The sequence below is a fragment of the Cervus elaphus genome, chromosome 18 (assembly GCF_910594005.1).
Source record: "Cervus elaphus chromosome 18, mCerEla1.1, whole genome shotgun sequence".
NCBI classification, from domain to species: domain Eukaryota; kingdom Metazoa; phylum Chordata; class Mammalia; order Artiodactyla; family Cervidae; genus Cervus; species Cervus elaphus.
In genome coordinates, this window is record NC_057832.1 from 74,659,389 (window position 1) to 74,681,117 (window position 21,729).

The window sequence follows — 21,729 nt, forward strand, 5'->3', positions numbered from 1 at the left end:
GGTCCACAGTCCATAGGGTCTCAAAGAGTCAGACGCAACACTTTCACACACTTCCCTACTTAAGTTCTTTTAAAATGTTCTTAGTTTAGTCCCTGAAAATCATTAAACTCCGGGGAATGTTAAATAAAAATAATCATGTTTGCTCTTTAAAATGAACTATACTTCCGCAGGCTCCTCTGTCCATAGAGTTCTCCAAGCAAGAATAAAGTTATGCATAATTAGAAAGGTGCCTCTAGAAGAACAAATCATTAATATCTATATTGATTTGGGAGAGGGGTAAGCTGTAAGAGGGCTAAGAACTATACTTTGTTGCTCAAAATCAGTAATAGAGTTTGAATTTTCATGCTGTACAGTTGTAAGTTCAAAGATTTAAGCAATAGACTGAGTTCACAGGAGAGTGATCAGGTGCTTTCTTCATAAAACCTGTGCTGCTGAGTATAACTGAACTGAAACCAGAGTACTGAGATTCCTCTCTCTTGGAAATGTTGCAGGTGCTGCCTTGAATGAAACCACATGCTTTAGTTTGACTGCTTTAACCTAGAATCTGGGGAGCAAGACAGGGCTGGGAGGAATAACTCACTGTGTCCTTAGATGCATTAACCTGAAAAATCAAATTCTTAGCATCACATCTTTCCAGTACCCTTAGGTCTTATCTTCTAACTTTTTCTCTGTGTTCTGATTCTAGTTAGTGGCAGTCTTTAAATTGCTAGGGTTGTTTATTGGCCAAAATAGTTATTTAGGCATCCCAGGGCTAGCTCTTCCTCCTTTCCCTCTTGGAACTCCATATTTTGTTACTTATCTGTCAGAAAGACCCCTTGGCATATCTTCTTGTACCTGTATGGTTATCTGGAGAGGAGAACCCAGCACCCAAGCGATTCATTCCTTCATCTTACGTGGGCTAATATTTTTCCCAATGTCTGATTATGAAAGTTTTCAAACATTCAGAAAGGTTGAGAGAATTTTACAGTGTACTGTATACTTCCACCTAGATTCTATTGTCATTCAATGGATAATGATTTAATGTCTCTTATTTGCCTAGAGCTATGCTGTACCTGACTTCACTTTCACTTTTCACTTTTATGCATTGGAGAAGGAAATGGCAACCCACTCCAGTGTTCTTGCCTGGAGAATCCCAGGGATGGGGTCGCACAGAGTCAGACACGACTGAAGTGACTTAGCAGTAGCAGTAGCCATGCTTACCTGTAAAGACATAGAAGGCAAAGTAAAGTTAGGGAACAAAAAAGGGCTTGATTTTGTGGGAACATACAGTTTATGACTATATGACTGGAGAAGGAAATGGCAGTCCACTCCAGTACTCCTGCCTGGAAGATTCCATGGATGGAGGAACCTCGTAGGCTACAGTCTATGGGTTAGCAAAGAGTCGGACACGACTGAGCGACTTCACTTTCACTTTACAGTTTATGAAGTGGTCATATCACTTTGGCCTGCAAAGTTATGTCAGAATCACATTGTGGGAGACATTGAATTTCATGGCAGGAAGTTTATACTTTATTCTGGTTGCATTTGGGAACCATTGAAGGCATTTGAGGAGAGAAATGTCTTGTGCTTTAGAAAGCTCCCTTAAGCATCAGTGTTAGGTTGGGTTGGTGTGGAGAGGACCTGAAGTCTTACAGACAAGTTAGGAGGCTTGACACATGTCCTCAGGGCAAGTGAAAGTTGACTTGTATGCCAGATGTGAAAAAGAGGAAGAAAGACAGGACTTTGCCTGTGACTTGACACTTGGACTCGGTTTTAGAGCCTTTGGTGTTCTTAAGAATCGGGAAGTCAGAGGAAGGGGGAGTTCAAGAGGGATGTTGATGTTTTGCCATAAGACACCATGGGTTTGAGGGACCAATTCAGTACCCATGTGGAGGAGCCTCTACTGAGAGTGGGGAACCCAGTAGCAAGGTCAGGATGAAACAAAATTCTGGATTAGCCGTTAGTGATCCAGGGGTGGTTGAATGAGAGTTTACAGATGGAGGAAAAAAAGGACAAGACCCTGAGGAAAATCTGACTATATATGAATTCTTGGAACAGAAAAACATAGGTGTTCAATAATCAGTTTGTATCCAATATTTTAATGATGATTCTATCAACAGCGTTGTTGTACCGCTGTTCTCCTTGACAGCTTACAACAGTCAATCTAAAGAACATACCTATGTAAGTAGAGTGATGTCTTTCCTATTCCCACTGCAGGAGGCACGGTGTGGAGAAAGGCTGTGAAAAGAGGGTGGAGAAATAAATGACAGAGGGTAGGGAAGAGAGAAAATGAAATACTTTTTTATCCAAGACTTTTAGAGTATACAGTGCTTTATCCATGTAAGCCATTTCTGAATACCAGGCATCTAGGTAATCTAATGAATTTGTCTATCTTTTCACAAAGCAGCTCCTACTTAATCTGGGAACCATATCAACCTGTCATGATGGTGGCCGTACTTTCCAGATGAAACCTCAGGTGGGACATGCATTGTGAATGCCTGGTCACCAAGCCTTTATCCAAATGTTTAGCAACCAAAACTTCCCTCTCCCTTTTTATATTAGTACTTTTGTATGTGCTCTATGTGCTGAATAAATGCTCAGCTCTGTAAACCCATCTTATTATAATTTAGTACTGACTAAGCAAGGGAAATTAGATTTAATTAGCATCTATTCCGTGGTTAGGGGCTGCTTTTTGGTCTCAATTAGAAAGCGAGGGCCGGGACTGTCTTTTGTCTCTCTGCAGTATTGCATATGAATTTATATATGCACATGTATCATTGTCATCATAACAGTGAGTGGTAGTGTAGGTCCACTCAGTACGCAGGTACTTTGTCTAACGGTACAGAGTTTTTAAGTGCCAGAGCCACATTTGAAGTTGTGTCTAAATTCTCTGTGTTCCTCCCATTGGACTGTATGACCTTCCCAAATGCTGACTGACTGTGTGCCAGGCATTATATCACATGTTTGAACATGTGAGTTCCTTCCTATCACCCCTTTGGTTTAGTAGATAATTCAGAGGAAAGCTCAAACCAAAATTGGTTATTTTCAGTCAGGTATCTGCCCTCTGGCACTGTCTTATTTTCACTTAACTTCTTTTTTTAAAATGTATTTCTTTGAAATATAGTTGATTTACCTTGTTGTGCAGATTTCTGCTGTATAGCAAAGTGATCCAGTTATATATATATATACATTTTTTCACATTCTTCTTTCCATTATGGTCTATCCGAGGATATTGAATAAAGCTCTCTGTGCTATACAGTAGGACCTTGTTTATCCATCCTGTATATAATAGTTTGCATCCCACACTCTGAATCCATCCAGCCCCACCCCACTTCTCTATTGGCAACTACCAGTCTGTTCTCAACAACTAGCTGTCTGTGTCACCCAACTTCTTTAACTCTGCAGGAAGAGTCAAACCGTCTCAGAAATCCCACCTGCTAAGGTTGAGCTTAACAATCACTTTACTGATTCTTCTGAAGATCACACCTCAGTCCTCTACGCTATGCTAAGTTGCTTTGGTCCTGTGTGGCTCTTTGCAACCCTATGGACTGTAGGCTTCCAGCCTCCTCTGCCCGTGGGATTCTCCAGGCAAAAATACTGGAGTGGGTTGCCATACCCTACTCCAGATTATCTTCCCAACCTATGGCTCAAACCCGTGTCTCTTATGTCTCCTGCATTGGCAGGCAGGTTCTTTACTATTAGCACCACCTGGGAAGTGCTAAGAAAGAAAAACTCTCTTTTTTATTTGTTTACCTGCTTGTTTCACTCTATCAGTCTTCTGCTTTTCCCATTGTCCCACTTGCTTACATACCTAAAGTCATGTTCTCCTTTTTCCTTACTTTCCTTCCATCCCAAGGCTTTAGAGAGAGAGTGGGATAGGTAATGGGGCTTACAGCAGAATTTATATTGACTGTAATTTATCGTAATTGACTCTGATGTGTCTATCTGTTCTCTTTATCCTTTGTTCTTGAAATTGGAAGTAGCCAGTGGCACAGTGAGCAATAGGATTGGCATTGGGAGTGAGGTGATCAGCTAGTGAGGACTTGAGTAAGCCTTGTGTTTATCAGTAGTGGCTTAGAGGATGACGTTTCTTGTCCCTTATTGCAGAACTCATCCAGTCTGCTGGCAGATACTGGGTTTTGGTGCATGCCTGCCTTCTTTTCCTGAAGGTAAGTTCTATACCTTTTTAATCTTTGACACCCCCACAAGTTTGAGCAAAGTATTTTGTGCTTTAGTTTATGCCCAGAAAAATCCCTAATGCATTGAGTTCTGTTAAAGAAGAGAAAACTCTTTGTATGGAGAAAGAATGTGGAGAGGCCTCCACGTTTGCAGGATCCAGGAATGTGATTGTTGCCCTAACTGGGGTAAAGCTGGTAATCTCCCAAGGTGGGCCACAGAAAATGTAGAAAGTTAACCTTTGTCTAATGACATGTAAAATTAGAGATGAAGAGTCTGTGTAAATTGATTATTCACTGTTACTGTTCTAATAATGGCCAACACTATATCTAAAGTGTCTGTGGTTTGTCTGTATGATGTTTAACTTTCAGTTTAAACTACACAGAATAAATTAAAATGAAAAAAAAAAAAAAGATGAACCCATCTGGAGCCATGTAGAGTTTAATATTTGACACACGGGGAAGGCAGTAATAGCTAGTTCTGAAAACGAAATATTTTCTGCCTAAGTTTCTTGATGAAGAATGTTATTGTTGTTGTTTAGTCCTAAATCATGTCCTATTCTTTTGTGACCCCATGCACTGTAGCCCTTCAGGCTCCTCTGTCCTTGGGATTTCCCAGGCAAGAATACTGGAGTAGGTTACCATTTCCTTCAAAGAATGTTATTAGCAATCAAGAAATCAACTGGAAATAATTTTTTTTTCTCCTCCTCTGAGTACCAGAATGTTTGTAGAATTAACTTGACTTGGAGGAGAGTGAACCTCTTGTACTATTGTACAGGCACCTTGAGAACTTGGAGACTGCAGCACTTGCTATGAAACCAAGATTCTTTCTGCAGTTCACTGTAACCCAGCACCTATATGTTAGTATCTAGAAAGTCTGAGACTTTTGTTTCAGTATAAACTTACTGGAAGCCACTGATTTAGAATTTGGTGATAGGTTTTTAAAAAAATTCTATGCTCAGTAAATGTAAACGTCTTGTAGCATAGACCAAAAATAGCCTTTCACTGATTTCCAGCCTTGCAGACACTGAAATGTTAAGTTCACCCAGAATAGACGTGAAAGTTCTTTCATTGGGGTAGCCTGCAGGAATCATCACTGTGCCTCAGAACCTGCAGCAGTTTTATCCCTATCTTTGGCTACTTTTTAGAATCCTAGAAATTCCAAGACAGGAGGACATGTTGGGAATTATATAGTACATCTAACCCCCATAACTTGGAAATGAAGGAAGTGAGGTCTAGAGAGAGAAGTGAATTGATTTCCTCAAGGATGTACCTGTTGACAAAGTGGTTTTGGTATCAGGGTAATGCTAGCCTCATAGAATGAGTTTGGAAATATTCTCTCCTCTTCAACTTTTTGGACTAGTTTGAGAAGGATAGGTATAAAGTCTTCTATAAATGTTTGTTAGAATTTCCCTGTGAAGTCATCTGTCCTGGACCTTTATTTATTGGGAGGTTTTTGATTACTGGTCAATGTCCACACTAGTAATTGGTCTGTCCAGATTTTCTCTTTCTTCCTGATTCAGTCTTGGAAGATTGTATGTTTCTAGGAATCAATCCATTTCTTCTAGATTGACCAATATGTTGGTATATAATTATCTGGAGTGTTCTCTTATGATTATTTATATTTCTGTGATATTGACAGTAATGTCTTCCTCTCTCATTTTAAATGTTATTTATTTTGACCCCCCTCTTTTTTTTTTTTGATAAGTCAGGCTAAAAGGCTGTCAATTTTATTTATCTTTTCAAAAATCCAGCTCCTAGTTTCACTGATATTTTCAAAGTCTCTATTTCATTTATTTCTGCCCTAATATTTGTTCTTCCTTTTTCTGATTTTGATATTTGTCAGCATAATTCACCTACATAAGTTAAAAATCCAAGTCTTATTAAAATTTTCATAACAAAAAATTTTAGTCCTCTGTCTGACCACTCCCCAACCTTCCCTTATCTCTGAGGTCTCCTTCCATACTCTTTTACCTGTTTCTTCTTGTCTTTAACTTTACATTTCTAGTCTGTTTCTTGATTTATTGGTTTTAGAGGTACACTTTTTATCAGTCTGAGGTATTTCCTATTAACTCCTACTAAGCAAAGTCAGAATTTAGTATTCTTACATACATTATACCCCAGCTTTCCTACCCTCTGCCCTGTTCAAAGCGTTGCAGAATTTTTTGTTGCTGCTATACTCCATATCTTCTGTTTACTATACTGATTGTATAAGTATTGCTCACTACTGAGCTAAGTAGTGTACATTGATTGCAGTGCCTTTCTTGTATGATTTGATATTCTTCATTGAGTTAATAATTGCCTCTTTTCAGATTGTTTAGTTTTCTATGCCACTATCAGAACTTCTGTCCAAACCTGCAGAGAGAGAACTCTAGTATCCTTAGATATGATTTTTCACAAAAGTCATGAAGTAACCAGTCATATATATACATTTATATACGTGTGTGTGTGTGTGTGTGTGTGTGTGTGTGTTTGTGTGTGAGAAAGTATTAGTCGTTCAGTCCTGTCCAACTCTTTGCAACTCCATGGTCTGTAGCCCACCAGATTCTCTCTCCATGGGATTCTCCAGGCAAGAATACTAGAGTGGGTTGCCACTTCCTTCTCCAGGGGATCTTCCTGACCCAGAGATGGAACCATATCAATATCTATTGATTTTTATTTTTTTCTTAAGGATCTTCCCTGGATTCTTCCATGTAACTGCTTCAGTCTGCACTGATTTTTCTTCAGGCATAGCTGTCATCTTGGGGCCTCTCCTTTGTTAGTTCCCCTGTTAGTGGGATCCCATGTTTTTCCCCTTTGGGGTTCACTGTCTTGTGTTGGGGGAACACATATGTTGGTAGCTTTCTGAGAAGTGATATATGAGTCAATTTTTTGAGGCTTTATGTGTACTTGAATATTTCTTTAATTTATAATCATTTTTGTTTGATAGTTTGGCTGAGTATACAATTCTAGTTTGAAAATAATTTTCCTCTAAGCATTTTTTTTCCATTTATTTTTATTAGTTGAAGGCTAATTACTTTACAATATTGTAGTGGTTTTTGTCATACATTGACATGAATCAGCCATGGATTTACATGTATTCCCCATCCTGATCCCCCCTCCCACCTCCCTGTCCACCCCATCCCTCTGGGTCTTCCCAGTGCACCAGGCCCGAGCACTTGTCTCATGCATCCAACCTGGGCTGGTGATCTGTTTCACCCTTGATAGTATACATGTTTTGATGCTGTTCTCTCTAAACATCCCACCCTCGCCTTCTTCCACAAAAAAGGCATTTTTCCTACAATGTCTTTTAGCTGCCATTGCTGCTGTTTAGTCCAGTGCCATTTTTGTTCTTGATTCTTTTTTTTTTTTTTTTTTGTTCTTGATTCTTTTTATACACTACCTCTGTTTTTTCCTCGTCTCTCTTTTTTCTCTCAAGTTTGCTGTAGTCTCTTTATTTTTGGAATTTGTTCTATGTCTTTCTGTTCCTTGATCCAAGAACCTGATGATGCCTTTAAATCTGGAAATCATGTCTACACCTCTGCTAAATGTTTTTGTATTATTTCTTTAATAATTTCATACCCTGAATTTTATCTGCCTTTTTTTTCTAGAGCTGCCATTAGTCAGAGATTGGTCTTCCAGAACTGACTTCTTAATTTTCTTATTGTTTTTTACTCCTATTTTTTAAAGTCCTGTTTCTCCTTTAGATGTATTTTCCGCAAGATTTCTTTGACTTTACTGTTCTACTCTTTTATCAAAATTTTAAAATTACTGTGACCTAGTTTTAATTTTCAGGAGCACATTCTTGCTGTTTGTTCCTTCTTCATGTAACATTCTATTGTTTAATGAATGCAATGTCTTTTCTTACCTCCTGAAAGATAGTTTTTGTTTTTGAAGAGCTGTTCTGTTTTATGCATTACAGTTTTTTCCTGAGTTTTTTCTTCAAATAGTTTCTTTCTTCCTTTTTTTTTGTCAAATTAGAGGCTTTCTTCCAATGTCCAGTGGCTCTTTGCAGTCTGGTTTATATTAAGTATAAGAAATTGAGTTTGTGGTTGGAAGCCCCATTGTGTTGAAGGGATTTTTCAGAAATTCCCTGAAATTGATTGGTGGTTCCAAGAATTTTCATTGGAGGACCTCACGTGTCCATATGTATAGGTCCTTTCTTTAAGATGCTTCACTTATTCCAGAGACTAATCCTTCAGTCTCCTGCACAGGGTGAGAGGTGGAGACATGGAGAGCTTCAGGGACAGTTTTCTTAGAGCTGAGTGTTAAGGGGCATGTTTGGGGTATGTCAGTAGGTAGACTTTCTCTTGGTTTTCAATTGAGTGCCTCATTCCCAACTTTTTCTGTTTCGTATTTCCAATACAAGAATTTCTCTAGTTTAATTTCCCAAAGAATAATTTTTCTATAGATTAAGTCTCTTCTTTCCCCTGATGGAGTGGGGAAGGGCATCTGAAGCTCTACCTGCTCTTATAGAGTTTCCTCTGTTTTCAGCCCCACGCCTCACTTTTACCCTGTTTGTATCCAGTACTATTTTTGAACCTTTCTGTGTTTGTAATGTGAATTAATTAGTTTGTTTCTTATTTGTATTCTGGTTTCATTATCTGCAAATGATTTGTTCACTTTTTAATATTTTTATTTTATATTGGAGCATAGTTGATTAACAATATTGTGTCAGTTTCGGAGGTACAGCAGAGTGATTCAGTTATATGTAAACGTGTCTGTTCTCTTTCGAATTCTTTTCCCGTTTAGGATATTACAGGGCGCAGAGTTCCCTGTGCTATACAGTAGGTTCTTATTGTTTATCTGTTTTAAATTTAGCAATGTGTATGTGTGAGGGCTTCCCCAGTGGGTCAGTAGTAAAGAATCTGTGTGCATTGCAGGAGATACAGGAGACATGGGTTTGATCCCTGGGTCTGGAAGATCCTTTGGAGGAGGAAATGGCAACCCACTCCAGTATTCTTGCATGGAAAATCCCCTGGACAGAGGAGCCTGGTGGGCTACAGTCCATAGGGTCACAAAGAGTTGGACATGACTAAGCACATGCATGCACACACACGTGTACATGTTAGTCCCACACTCCATCTAACAGCAACAAAATTTGATTTGCTATATTTGCTTTTGTTTTTTCTATTTGGGCGGGCATGGGATTTATACCTTTAAAAGTATCTTTTTCACTTTAGCAGGGTTTCATGAAGAAGCAGAAACAAATGTGTTCAGTTCACTGTTTTAGCAGACAAATTAGGCTTCATTTTGACAAGTTGAGTTTAATATGCCCATGGGACATCAGGTGAAAATGTTCAGCAGGCAGCTGAATAGATGAGCCCACAGCTTTTAAGAGGAACTACTATTTTGAGTGGTGTCAATAGAAAGTGCTACTCAAAGTGATGAGACCACCATGGAGAGAGTGTGTGGAGTGAGATAAGCTGTGGACCAAGAATAGATTCTTGACAAACCCAGTATTTAAAGGAAGACAGAAGAAGAGGGAACCATGAAGGAGAACATTCTAGAATTTACCGAAGGGATAATGTCACTGTGTCAAAGAAGTCAATTGAGATAATGGCCAAAACTTTTTTTTTTTGCGAAGTAGGGAACATGGAAATCACTAATGACTTTGGCAAGATGGTGTGGACAAGTCCGAATGCAGCAAGTAAGAAATTGAAAATATTTTTGTTTTGTTTTGCTTTCAGTAATTGCTAAAGAAGCAGTAATAGAGGGTGTTTCCATGGCTCAAGAACCAGATGAACAAGTCTGTGGGCTTTTTCTGTTGTCTCCACTTAAGATGCTATCACACTTGATTTTAGGATATTTAATGAGATGATTCAGAACTGCATCCTTTTGTTATTGCTGAATAGTCTGGTTGTGACTTTGTTGCCCTTTTATTATCTGTGTGAAGATATTTTGGATGGTTTGATTTTAGAAATAATTTGTCACCATCCATTTTCATAACTTTCCAAGGCTGGTGTGGGCAAGCCAGACTGTAGGGTACTTCAAATTCTTGATATATGAGTGAAACTGATACTAGTAACCACTTCTTTTTTCAATCACATATATGATGAAATGTTTGCAGAATAATAGAGACAGGAGGGTGTAGTGGGAAAAAATTCCAGCCCATTATCCTTAGCATAAAGCCCAAATTCCATTCTGTTGGAGTTTCTGAAGGAGCCTCCCCAAATAGCAAACTTTTTGCTGTTGCCTGAGGTCTGGGGTAATTGAGATGACAAAAGAGCAAGGCAGGTGGAGGGTAAAATATTACCTTTCTTACTAAAAGTGACTGGGTTGAGTTGGTGCTCTTACTTCTAGGCAAGTGGACTAAAGGCCAGACTAGAGAAGACTTGCACAGACACGCACAGCCCACGTGTGGAAACAGAAAGCACTATTTCCTGGGGAAAGACCGGGAGAGCTGAGCCCAACATGCCCAATTTATCCACATTTATCTATCTGATAAATCTTTCTCCCTCTCATCCTACCCTCCTCAGAATGAACAAGAGGGTGGCAAGACGCCAGCCTTACCAATGATGGAAACATCAGAGCTGGGAAGAAGTGAGCCCCCCAAATACATGTTGGCCTTCAACACCCTGCATGATCTGATACCTGATCCCGTTTGTACACCCTCCGCATCACTCTCATGCTGCTGCCATCCTGGCTCCCATCCTGATTTCTCTAGTTAATGGGTCTTTGCCATCACTATTCTCCAGCCTTGGAGAAGGAAATGGCAACCCACTCCAGTATTCTTGCCTAGAGAATCCCGTGGACAGAGGAGCCTGGTGGGCTTCTGTCCATAGGGTCGCACAGAGTCGGACATGACTGAAGTGACTTAGCATGAGTGCGTGCATTGGAGAAGGAAATGGCAACCCACTCCAGTGTTCTTGCCTGGAGAGTTCCAGGGACGGAGGAGCCTGGGGGGCTGCCGTCTATGGGGTTGCACAGAGTTGGACAAGAATGCAGCAGCAGCATTCTTCAGCCTGGAACTCTCTTCTCTCTAGATAGTCACTTGAAACTCTCCAGTACCTTCAGATCTTCTCATATGTCACCTCCTCAGAGGGGCCTCCCCTGATCACCCGATCTAAAAATACCACTCCCCCACCATCTCTCTCTACCCCTTTACCCTGCTTTGATATTCTTAATAGCTTTCCTCTTTCTTGTCTCCTTTATGTGGGAAGCTTCATGAAGGCAGACACTTTGTCTCTTTTGTTTTCTGTGCCTGCACTGGAGTCCTGCGCATAGTAGAGCTAAACTCCATAGGAGCTAGCATATATTTGTTTATCAAATGAATGACCAGTCCAGTGAACTTGGGGTCTTGTCCCAGCTCTGCTACCAACTAGAGTATTACTCCTTGGGAATTTGCTCCATCCACCTGAGTCTCTGTTGAAGAGCTGCATTAGCTCCTTTCAAGAGTGATGGTGAGGATCCAATGAGATAATGTGTGCAGAAGAGATGAGGGAAGCACTGAGATGATCTAAGTGCTTGCGTGGGGATTGCCCCCAATGACAACATTTTCTCCTTTAAAATCAAGGAGGAGTTAGTTTTTTTTCACTTTAGTGACAAGTGATGGCTTAAGGTGATGACATTGAAAGATTTCCTAGGACCATCCTCACACAAAATACTCTTATCCATTATACCCAGTTTTATCCTTGTATTTGCCACATTGTGTATCCTGATTTTTTTTATGAAAAATTTAGTCATAATAGATAGAAAAAAGGAGGTTCATTCTAAAAAAAAATAGGACTACATTTACTTCAGCAAAAAGAATTTCTCAGCGGAAAACATTTCTTTTGCCATGAATCTTAAAGGATTGAGGACTTCAGCCATCCCCCTAGAATTATTTTCCAAATGTAAGGAGGCTAGAAATTAATTTTGAAGCAATTTCTGGGCGTGCGAGTTTCACTTTTTTGCAAATAAACATGCCCTTAAAGCACTCACAATTTTAGCACCTATAAATCTTGCAAATGGCATGCCAAGATAATCCAGTTAACCCAGAATTCTGCTTTTTTGTCAAAAGTTGCATGGAGGCAGATTTTGTTGTACTATGTCATTTACATAATGATATATATGAAATCAACCCTGAATATTCATTGGAAAGAGTGATGCTGAAGCTTAAGCTCCAATACTTTGGCCACCTGATGCAAAGAGCTGACTCATTGGAAAAGATCCTGACGCTGGGAAAGATTAAGGGCAGGAGGAGAAGAGAGTGATAGAGGATGAGATGGTTGAATGGCATCACCATATCAATGGACATGAATTTCAGCAAACTGGGAGATAGTGAAAGACAGGGAAGCCTGGCATGCTGCAGTCCATGGGATTGCAAAGAGTTGGACAGACATAGCAACTGAACAACAATATGAAAAGTATATGGACTTTGGACTCATCTAGATCTGGCTGGAGGAGGCAATGGCACCCCACTCCAGTACTCTTGCCTGGAAAATCCCATGGACAGAGGAGCCTGGTGGGCGGCAGTCCATGGGGTCGCTAAGAGTCGGACGCGACTGAGCGACTTCACTTTCACTTCTCACTTTTATTTTTCACTTTCATGCATTGGAGAAGCAAATTGCAGCCCACACCAGTGTTCTTGCCTGGAGAATCCCAGGGATGGTGGAGCCTGGTGGGCTGCCGTCTATGGGGTCGCACAAAGTCAGACACAACTGAGGCGACTTAGCAGCCGCAGCAGCAGCAGCAGATCTGGCTTCAAATTTGAGCTTTTACTGTTTAATGGTGGAGTTGAGGGTTTGAAAAACTTAACCTCGTGATTGAGAAACTAGTCAACCTAAATTAAGTTTCCCCATCTGAGTTTGTCTTATATAAACCTTGAGACTTAAGGCCTTTCTGAGAAGAGTGACACAGATATAAATGAAATAATTAAAACGCATGCTGTCCATGAGTAAGTGAGAGGCTCTGAAACAGTCATTATATAACCAGGAAACCCATTTTAATTTGTTTGGCCCAGATTGTCCTAAACTTTTATCCTTATAAAACCTAATAATATCTTGCTGAATCAATATTCTATAGAGGATTCTGTGGGAAATCCTGGCTTGCCAGAATGCCAGACATATCTTAAATGTAAAATCCATCTATCTTCCCTTTCCCATTTTATTGTTGACCTCTCAGAATTCTCACCCAGATGCTTAATACTAACTTAAAGTAGAACTGTTTAAGTTCTACTCTTTGTTCCTTTACCCCCTCCACCTTGGCTTCTTCCACAGTCGTCCCAACTATCCGTGTATCAGTTTTATAGCAGTGCTATAGCAAAGTACCACAAATTGGGTGGCTTAACTCATCACAGATTTATTATTTTAGACTTCTGGAGTCTGGAAATCCAAAATCATTGTGTTGTTGGGGCCTTGTTCCCTCTGAAACCTTTAGGGAAGAATGTTCCCTCATCCTCATTTACCTTCTGGCAAAAAATTTATTTTCTTATGTTATTTCCAAACTCACCTGAATAGGGAGATAAGATCCTGGTGCACATCACTCATTTTGAAGATGCTATTAATAGTATTATGGGCTTCCCTTGTGGCTCAGACGGTAAAGAATCTGCCTGCAATGCAGGAGACCCAGGTTTGACCCCTGGGTCAGGAAGATCCTCTGGAGGAGGCAATGGCAACCCACTCCAGTATTCTTGCCTGGAGAATTCCATGGACAGAGGAGCCTGACGGGCTATAGTCCATGGGGTCACAGAGTCAGACACAACTAAGAAATTAACACAACACAACATTAGTAATATTGGAATTATTAAATGGTCTTTGAAAATTGATTGGTACTGGCCTCAATTCTTTGCTGTACTACCTATGAGATTCTGGCAAATAACTTAAATTCTCTGAGGATCAATTTCTCATCTGTAAAATGGGATAATAGTACTTATCTGATAAAGATTAGAAATAAAAATATAAAGTAGTAAGCACAGTTCTGATACATGGGGTGAATTTAATGAGTGGGGACTTTACTGATATCATTATCATGAGGATGCCTTGGGTCATGGGGGCGGGCTTCCTGTTTCAAAACTATTATTAATGTTTTGGGACATTGGCTACTTTCACTTCCTACCTCCATCCAGATTTTCCTTCTGGTTAGCATGAGATTTCAAAGTAAAGCTCCCTACTATAGTGTCAGATAGTTTTATTTCCTCCTCTTCCTGATTCTTTTCATTCACTACCTGCCACATAACTTGAGTTTGTCTCCCTTTCCTGTGAGCCCAAGGATATGGTGGCAGAGATAGGGATGACTAATTCAATTAGCAAGATTAGACACCACTGTCTGGTGCCAGAGGGGGAGCCTGTGGAAAGGAGATAGGCATGTAAGTCTCAGCGCCCCTTCAGCAAAAGCTTGCCCATTGCCTTGTGTGTCATGTACTATGTCCTCTCTGGGGAAAGAGTGCTTCAAATATCAATTTTAGAAAGTAAAATGATGCCTTAAGGAAAACGAATACTGGATCCCTTGAAAAAAAGGTTTTCTTTTGCCATTTGTTTTCGTGGAAATCCTTAGCAAAAAATAGCTAGATTTGGGATTTGGGTTGGTATTTAATTCAGGGTTGCACAATAGCCCTTCAAGATTCACATGCTTTGGATATGCCTGAATAATCTTGAGAGGTGACTGAATCCTTTTTAAATAGGGGGACCACTTTTATGTACTTTTCTTTAATTGCAAATGTCATGGAAATGTCTGTTTCTAGTTGACCTGTTTTTTGTTCGTTTGTCCGGGGGAATGTTTTTCTTGTTTTGGGAGTACTCAAGGCAGTTAAATACGTGAGAGGACTCCTAAATATTTTAATTGCAGGTATGACATTTATTACATGAACGACTTTTATCCTTTGGAATAACCTATAATGTAAACTGCAGAAGTGGGAAGGAGAGAAGAAAACATAGGGCTACTTAACATGTTTGCTCTTTGTCTCATTCTGGAGTTTTTGTTTCTAATTCTTTTCACTGGTAGAACACACACTTTCTGGTGGCTTTCTTGGATTTCTTTTCTCAAAGCCTTGCCTATCTGAGCATATTAACTGGTTGCTTCTACACACAGGTGACAGCTTGGCGGGATTTTCCCTTTTTGTCTCTTCTGATCATTTCCATTGGAACTGGGATGTGAGTTGATGGAAAGTAGTTCCAGCTCAGTTTTCAAGTAAGAAACATGAGACTCACATGAGCAGGTAATAAATGTTGAATATCAGAGTTCTCTGGGGTAGGGTGGCCAGGGAAGCCTTGATTTATGGTGTTTACTGATTTCTATGGTATAAATACTCCCATCATGGCTGATTTCAAGCTATGAGATGTTACTCAACACCTAGTTGGAAAGAAATGCACAGTAGCAAACCATTATATAACCTTTCAATTAGATAAATATGAAAAATATAATTCCAGAGCATAGATGATAGAAAACATAGTAAACATGGTAAAATAGTTAAGTAGTGATGAGTTTTGAGTATTTATCACTTATTTTTTAATATAACATATTTAATGGTAAGCTTTTATACTCTAATTTTGAACAATAGCTGCATTGAACAGCTGACTCTGAGTTCCTGGAGATCTAACCATTGGTTTTAACATATTGACTGGGACCGGGAAAAGTCATTGTCCTACCCAAGGTTCAGTGAATGAGTCATGTTAGAACCAGGATTAGTACAAGTCATTTCTAAAACCCAAATTTCTCTGGAAAGACTTACTTATTGATGTATCTGTTTATTCATTTGTTTATTTGTACTACATGCTTTAAAGATTTAATGAATTTAGACTGTAGCAGACCATTACTATCTATTGAGACAATAAGAGTCAAAATATTTGAATATATGTAATTACAACCACAGATGGGTGAGTGGAAAGCCGATTAGATTTAGGGCCATAAATGAATCCTGGTTTTGAGTCTTGGTTTTGCTGCTCAACAGCTTACAACATATTTTATTCTCTAGTTCCAGTTGTCTAGACTGTGCGATGAAGAAATTGGACCATATGAACATATACTACCTCCTGTATGTCTAACATATCATGATTCATTATTTAGACCCATCAGTTCAACAGCTATTTGCTTAGAACCAATTATATTCACATTTGTTATGGACTCTACTCCAGGCAGAACTGGATATAAAGGCAATCAGAGTAATTATTATTAGAACAGCATCTCATGTTAATGCAGAGCCTTTTAATTCAACAAAGAGAAACTTTCCTTTGAGTCTCTGAGGTTCTATGACAGTGTGAGATCAGGACACATCTTCACAGAATGTTGGCGAGAACAGAACCTGTTCTGAAAGGACAAACAGAACTCTTACTCCTAGGAAACGCAAGAGGTCATAACCAGGTAGTAATAAGGAATAAGGAACAAGCCATGCCTACCAGTTGCTTCACTGATAAGAAAGCAAAATCAAAAATGACTTTCTTCTAATTATAAGATTAATTATTGTAGAAAATTTAGAAATTATTAATGAGTATTAAATAAGGACAATATACTATACAGTCAATTTAATAGCTTGCTTTCCTTTACCTAAAATTTTAGTATATTTTATAAAGCATTCTCAGTAGAGTCATTTTAATTGCTGTATATGATTCCATTTTTCTGATGTACAGTAACTTATCTTAAATTGTTTACATTGTTGACAGTTTATCACTATGATAAATACCTTTGTTGATATAAAAAAATTGTATCTTGTACACATGATTTCCAATTGTAATAGTTAAGGTTTTTAGTAAGAAGGTTTTGGGCTTCACAGGTGGTGCTAGTGGTAAAGAACTTGCCTGCTAATGCAGGAAACATAAGAGATGTGGGTTCAATCCCTGGGTCGGGAAGATCCTCTGGAGGAGGGCATGGCAACCCACTTCAGGATTCTTGCCTAGAGAATCCCCGCAGACAGGGGAGCCTGGCAGGCTGTAGTCCATAGGGTCACAAAGAGTCGAATACAACTGAAGTGACTTAGCACATACACGCAGTAAGACAGTTATAGTGAATCACAGATTTTGACCTTTAGCATATTTGATTCTGCCAATATTGTTTTGTACTTACATATATTTTATTCTGTTTCTGAACATTTATTAAGAGGAGCAGTTTGCCTGTATCCTTCAGTAAGATGTATTTGAACTGGAAATAGCACCAATGTTTTCATATCACTTCAAGTAGACAGTGTAGGGTTAATAATTTTTTCACTCTCTGCGGGCAATAACTTCCAATACAGAGTTTATTAGTTTAGAAAGGACTCAATAAATGTTCAATAAATGAAAAGACTTTGGCTAATTTAGGATAGGCAAAATACGTTAGTGAAAGAAGTGAAGGAAAAAAATTACTCCATTCATGATATGACTTTCATTTTCATCAAGAGAGATGACAGCTAAGCACAGTCCAGGAACTCTGACCATTAAATGAAACAGTGGAATGAAGTATGTTGTTTTTTTAATTCACCTACATGGGAAACCAGGACTCTAATAGTTATTTGATTAAATGTTAATGGGGACTCCTAAGTTGACCCAATTCTTGCCTTTATGTGTTAGATTTGTCAGTTAAAACAAGACCAATTTCACCTTTCTTTCTTTAACATCTTTGAGTCAACATTTGCTGACAAAAGAAGTTGTAACTACCCTGGTTATTTAAATATTAATTACTTCCATTAAAGGGGGCTGGATGTTTACAGCAGAATGATTGAGAAATTAGATGGTATGATTAGTTCCTTGTTTCTGCCTGCAGGAAAAAAACCTCTTAATGGAAGAGCTCCTTCCAATATGTTTTTAATACCACAGATTTTTTTTTTCCCCGTGAACCAGTTAGAGAGTAAGATTGTTGACTTCAAGCATTCCTTGAAAGTAGCTGTTATTAAAACATTAGCATAACAAGTTCTTATAATTCAAAAAAAATCTTTTATCAGTGCCATAGTGGTCATAATACTTGGGCTTCTTGGGAACCTAATTTCGGTTTCTAAAGTCATTTTTTCCTTATTATAGTAAGTAGACAAAACCACTCAAGTACATGGTCTGTTTGGTTGGGTTTGTTTACATTAAGTCTGGGGAATTCTATTAAGTTAACCATGAAAGACTTGACAAAGGTTATGTATTCAATCAAATTATAATTATAAACTTTTATCTTATTGGAGAAATGTGGCTGAAAACCTTTCTAAATTTGCTAGAACCAATATTTTCCTATTATGCTAAATTGGGTTGTGATTAGCATGTGGTTAATAGGTTACAACACCTTGTATGTTTTTAAGGTATATTAATGACTTGGTATATTAAGGCTCTGAACAATCAGGGCAAGCATTGTATTTGCCTATATTGTATATTTCTCTTTGCAGCCAGAATCTGAGTGAGCAGGGTATTTAACTAGCAGTAGTACAGAGTCATTTAATAGCACTGGTTCAAGAATCATATTACTTAATAGAGTCAGGATTAACAGAAGCAATTGAGGCATCTGCCTTGGATGTAAAATCTAAGAGTGCCAAAAAACTCAGTAATCAAGATAAATAATATTTAATGCAATACTTGCAAAAAAAATCAAAATTAGCTAAAAAAATCCTTGATAGACAAAATTTCAAAATTAAGAAAAAAGATAAGGTCCCTCTTTACATCTACATCAGACTCACCTTACCCTCAGCCCAGCCCTGACTGCATACTAGTTCTGATTTCTCTGCTTTGATATCTGTAGATAAGGTACTCCTTTGAGTCAAATTTTCCATGTTTAAGATTGGTGATCATAACCCTTGTTTTCCTGGTTGAGTTATCAGGATGTTCAGATCAGCTAAAAATACATTGGAAAAACCCATTGTAAATACAGTTTACATGTTTACAAGTTTAGGGAATTCACCATACATTTTTATGCTATTATTATCAAGCAAACATCAGGTTAGAAGATCCTTGAAAAGCTTTGTGTTAATAAAGTGTGAAGTCTATCTTTTGAGTTCACTGGTCACTTGCTATAGGGGTAAGGGCCTATAAATGGTTGTAGGATCTTCCCTCTCTTCTTTCTTTCTTTTTTGTTCTTGAATGCAAAGTTTAGTGATTTGTAAGAGATAAAAAGCTGGCCAGAAGTCTGTTCTGATTATTTTAAATTTCCCTGCAAAACACCCATGGACAAGTCAGGTCTCACCTTTTCTCAAGCTTTGCCTTCCACCAGTGATGCCTTCCCCATTTCTCCTGCCTAACTGAGTTCCACCCACCTTTTACTCACCTTCTACCTTGGTAAGGCCTTCCTTCCTAGGTTCTCCTGTCCTGAAATATGTTCTGAGTCCTCTGCCTGGAGTGGATGACTGTCCCTGCCACTCACTTTGTGATTTGTTTAGAGTCCCTGTTGTCTTCATGCTTCCTGTAATCCTTCATAGAATTTATTTTCCAGACCACAGTTTTAGAAATAGAAGTTGTTGCTCTAGTTATATTGCCAATAACTTAAATAGCCTTCCATTAGATTGTTAATTTCAGGATGAGCAAGGACTGGGTTTATCTTATTTAGGCTGTATCTAAGGTACTTAGCAAAGAGTTTTATATGTATTTTTTGAGTGACTAAATGAGTGTTTTGCATATAAAGGGGTTTGATAAATATTTACTCTTTGGATTCATTTGTGGAAAGTTATTGTTTTCATTCTAGGCCCAGAGGGAACAGCTGGTGCCATGTGGAAGGCACTTTTTTTGCTGGTCTTGTTGGCGCTCAGCCCTGGTGCTGATGGGCTGTTTCGCTCCTTGTACAGAAAAGCCCATGTTTCCAGACCACGTAAAGGAAACCCAGGACAGCCATTATTTCTGACTCCTTATATTGACAGTGGAAAGCTTGCAGAAGGTAAGCTTAAATCGGAAACCGCTGAAACTGTATACTTTCAACAGTTGTTGTTTTACCAGATGTCTCACAGGATCCAAAAGACAATATGATATTTTACTCAATTGTTTTATTTCAAATGTTAACAATTTGATATCATATAGTATCAGAGTTTTGAGCTAAAAGGAAAGTTCATCAGGGTCAGATTAACTAGTAGTTGAGTCTCCACATATCTGTTTATAAAACTAGTATATTGCCTGTCTACAAATGGTCATTTAATAGGGCTAATAATAACCTTAGAATTTACTCTGTGTCAGTTAATTGCTTCCAAGCATTTGATATAAAATCATTTAAGCATCTCAACAACCTATTTAAGCTTCTTTACACAGAAGATAACTAAAGCAGAAAGAGATGAAGTTACTTGCCAGTCATGCAGACACCAGCTGGTAGATGCAAGGGTCACATCCAGACAGCTTCATTCCAGAGTCTAAGCTCACAGCCATTGTGCTTGGCCCCTTTGCCTGCGAAGTTATCTGAGTCTTAGGATTCATTTTCCTCATTGGTTAGATGGAGATAAAACAATTCACCCAAGTCGCAGAGATGTTCAAAATATCAGATTAAAAAATGTACATGAAAACTCTTTGTAACCTGTAAGTTGCTCTCTAAATACCTGTATTTGCTGATGGCTTTTATTTAGAGATTGTCCTAATACTAGTACAAAAAGTGTCATTTTGTGTCATCAGAGTCTAAAATTTATGACCTGCCTCTACTCATGATGCTTCTTCATGCTTAGGGAAATCACTGTATAAGATAAATGATGTAATCTTTCTGGACCTCACGATGCTCCTAAACTATAAAATAGTATATAGACAGCTGTCCTGCAGAGCTGTTTGTAAAAGGAAGCAGAGAAATGGGGTGGTGGCTGAGGAGAGTTATGGAGTCAGGAAGGGTCATTAAGAGGGTATGAGATAATGACAAAAGTGGTCCAGTAGAGAGGGGAAAGGTGATGGGATGGGACATCTTTCGGTGGAGCATATCTTGGAGATGAGCATCCATAGATGGAAGTCTTGGTGTTTGCTTTGGATTTTATCCCTAGTCACATGTAGGAAGGCAGACTTAATCCTTGTGAAGCTGATATGCTGATAGGTTTCATGGGCATGTGGAACTGAAACTAGAAATTTTAGGGAAATGATCATTTTAAAGATAAAAAATAAATGCATATACTCTGTAAGAAAGTTTAAAATAAAGCGACTTTTCTTCGTTTGAAGAGATCTCATAGTCAATAGACTGTCATCATTTTTTTTTTTCAATTTAAAGCCAAAATATTTTCCCTTCTTATGGGTGCATTTGAGTTCTGTTCATATATCTTTGCCTGAAATATGCATTGATTCCATGTTTCATCATTTTTTTGGTAAGAAAAGATGAAAAACTTTGATAATATAGTCAATGATAATATAATGAGGCAATGCAGTCTTTTTTTTAAAAGATTCAATTTTGCTTGGTGCAGAAGAGTCATGAAAATATGGCAGCCCAGTGATATAGGCTGATGTCACTTGACATAAATGAAGAAGCAAATTATCATTAATCTAAATCTATCCAGTTGAGTCATATGCATAGCTTTTAGCTTCTTTAATAAGTGGGTGCTGATGACTGAGATTATATTCATTCACATAGCAGAGTTAAATACTCATTACCAAACCCTACCAATCCACAGATGAGGAGCTTGAGACTCAAATATTTTCTATGACTTGCCCAGGAGGACACAGGTAATTATAGCGGAGATGGGATCAAGATCCAGATTTTCTGCCTTCTGCTTTGTAATTTGCCTACTATAATTTATTTTCCTTTGTTTAAAAAACTTGTCCTCTTCTGGAGTAACCAGATGCACACA

At 38.5% G+C, this 21,729-nt stretch overlaps 1 protein-coding gene and 1 long non-coding RNA gene across 7 annotated transcripts in view; one reads left to right on the plus strand and one right to left on the minus strand.

Annotated features, from left to right (window-relative positions):
- The window catches only part of CPVL (carboxypeptidase vitellogenic like), a 125,483-nt gene that overhangs the window by 3,046 nt on the left and 100,708 nt on the right, over positions 1 to 21,729 (plus strand). For 4 of the 6 annotated variants that reach the window (XM_043872676.1, XM_043872673.1, XM_043872675.1 and 1 more), the window contains exons 2-3: positions 15,144 to 15,270; positions 19,674 to 19,862. The exons of 1 other annotated variant lie outside the window; for it this stretch is intronic. In XM_043872676.1, the coding sequence (XP_043728611.1) occupies positions 19,697 to 19,862 (166 nt within the window). In that variant the 5' untranslated portion in view covers positions 15,144 to 15,270; positions 19,674 to 19,696. The remainder of the gene's footprint in view (positions 1 to 15,143; positions 15,271 to 19,673; positions 19,863 to 21,729) is intronic. One more of the 6 variants, XM_043872674.1, reaches the window with a different exon arrangement.
- On the minus strand, positions 1,149 to 19,336 carry LOC122674395. Its single transcript, XR_006334964.1, has 3 exons — positions 19,260 to 19,336; positions 2,157 to 2,217; positions 1,149 to 1,200 (listed from the first exon to the last, which is right to left on the minus strand). It is a non-coding gene; the product is annotated as an uncharacterized LOC122674395 (long non-coding RNA).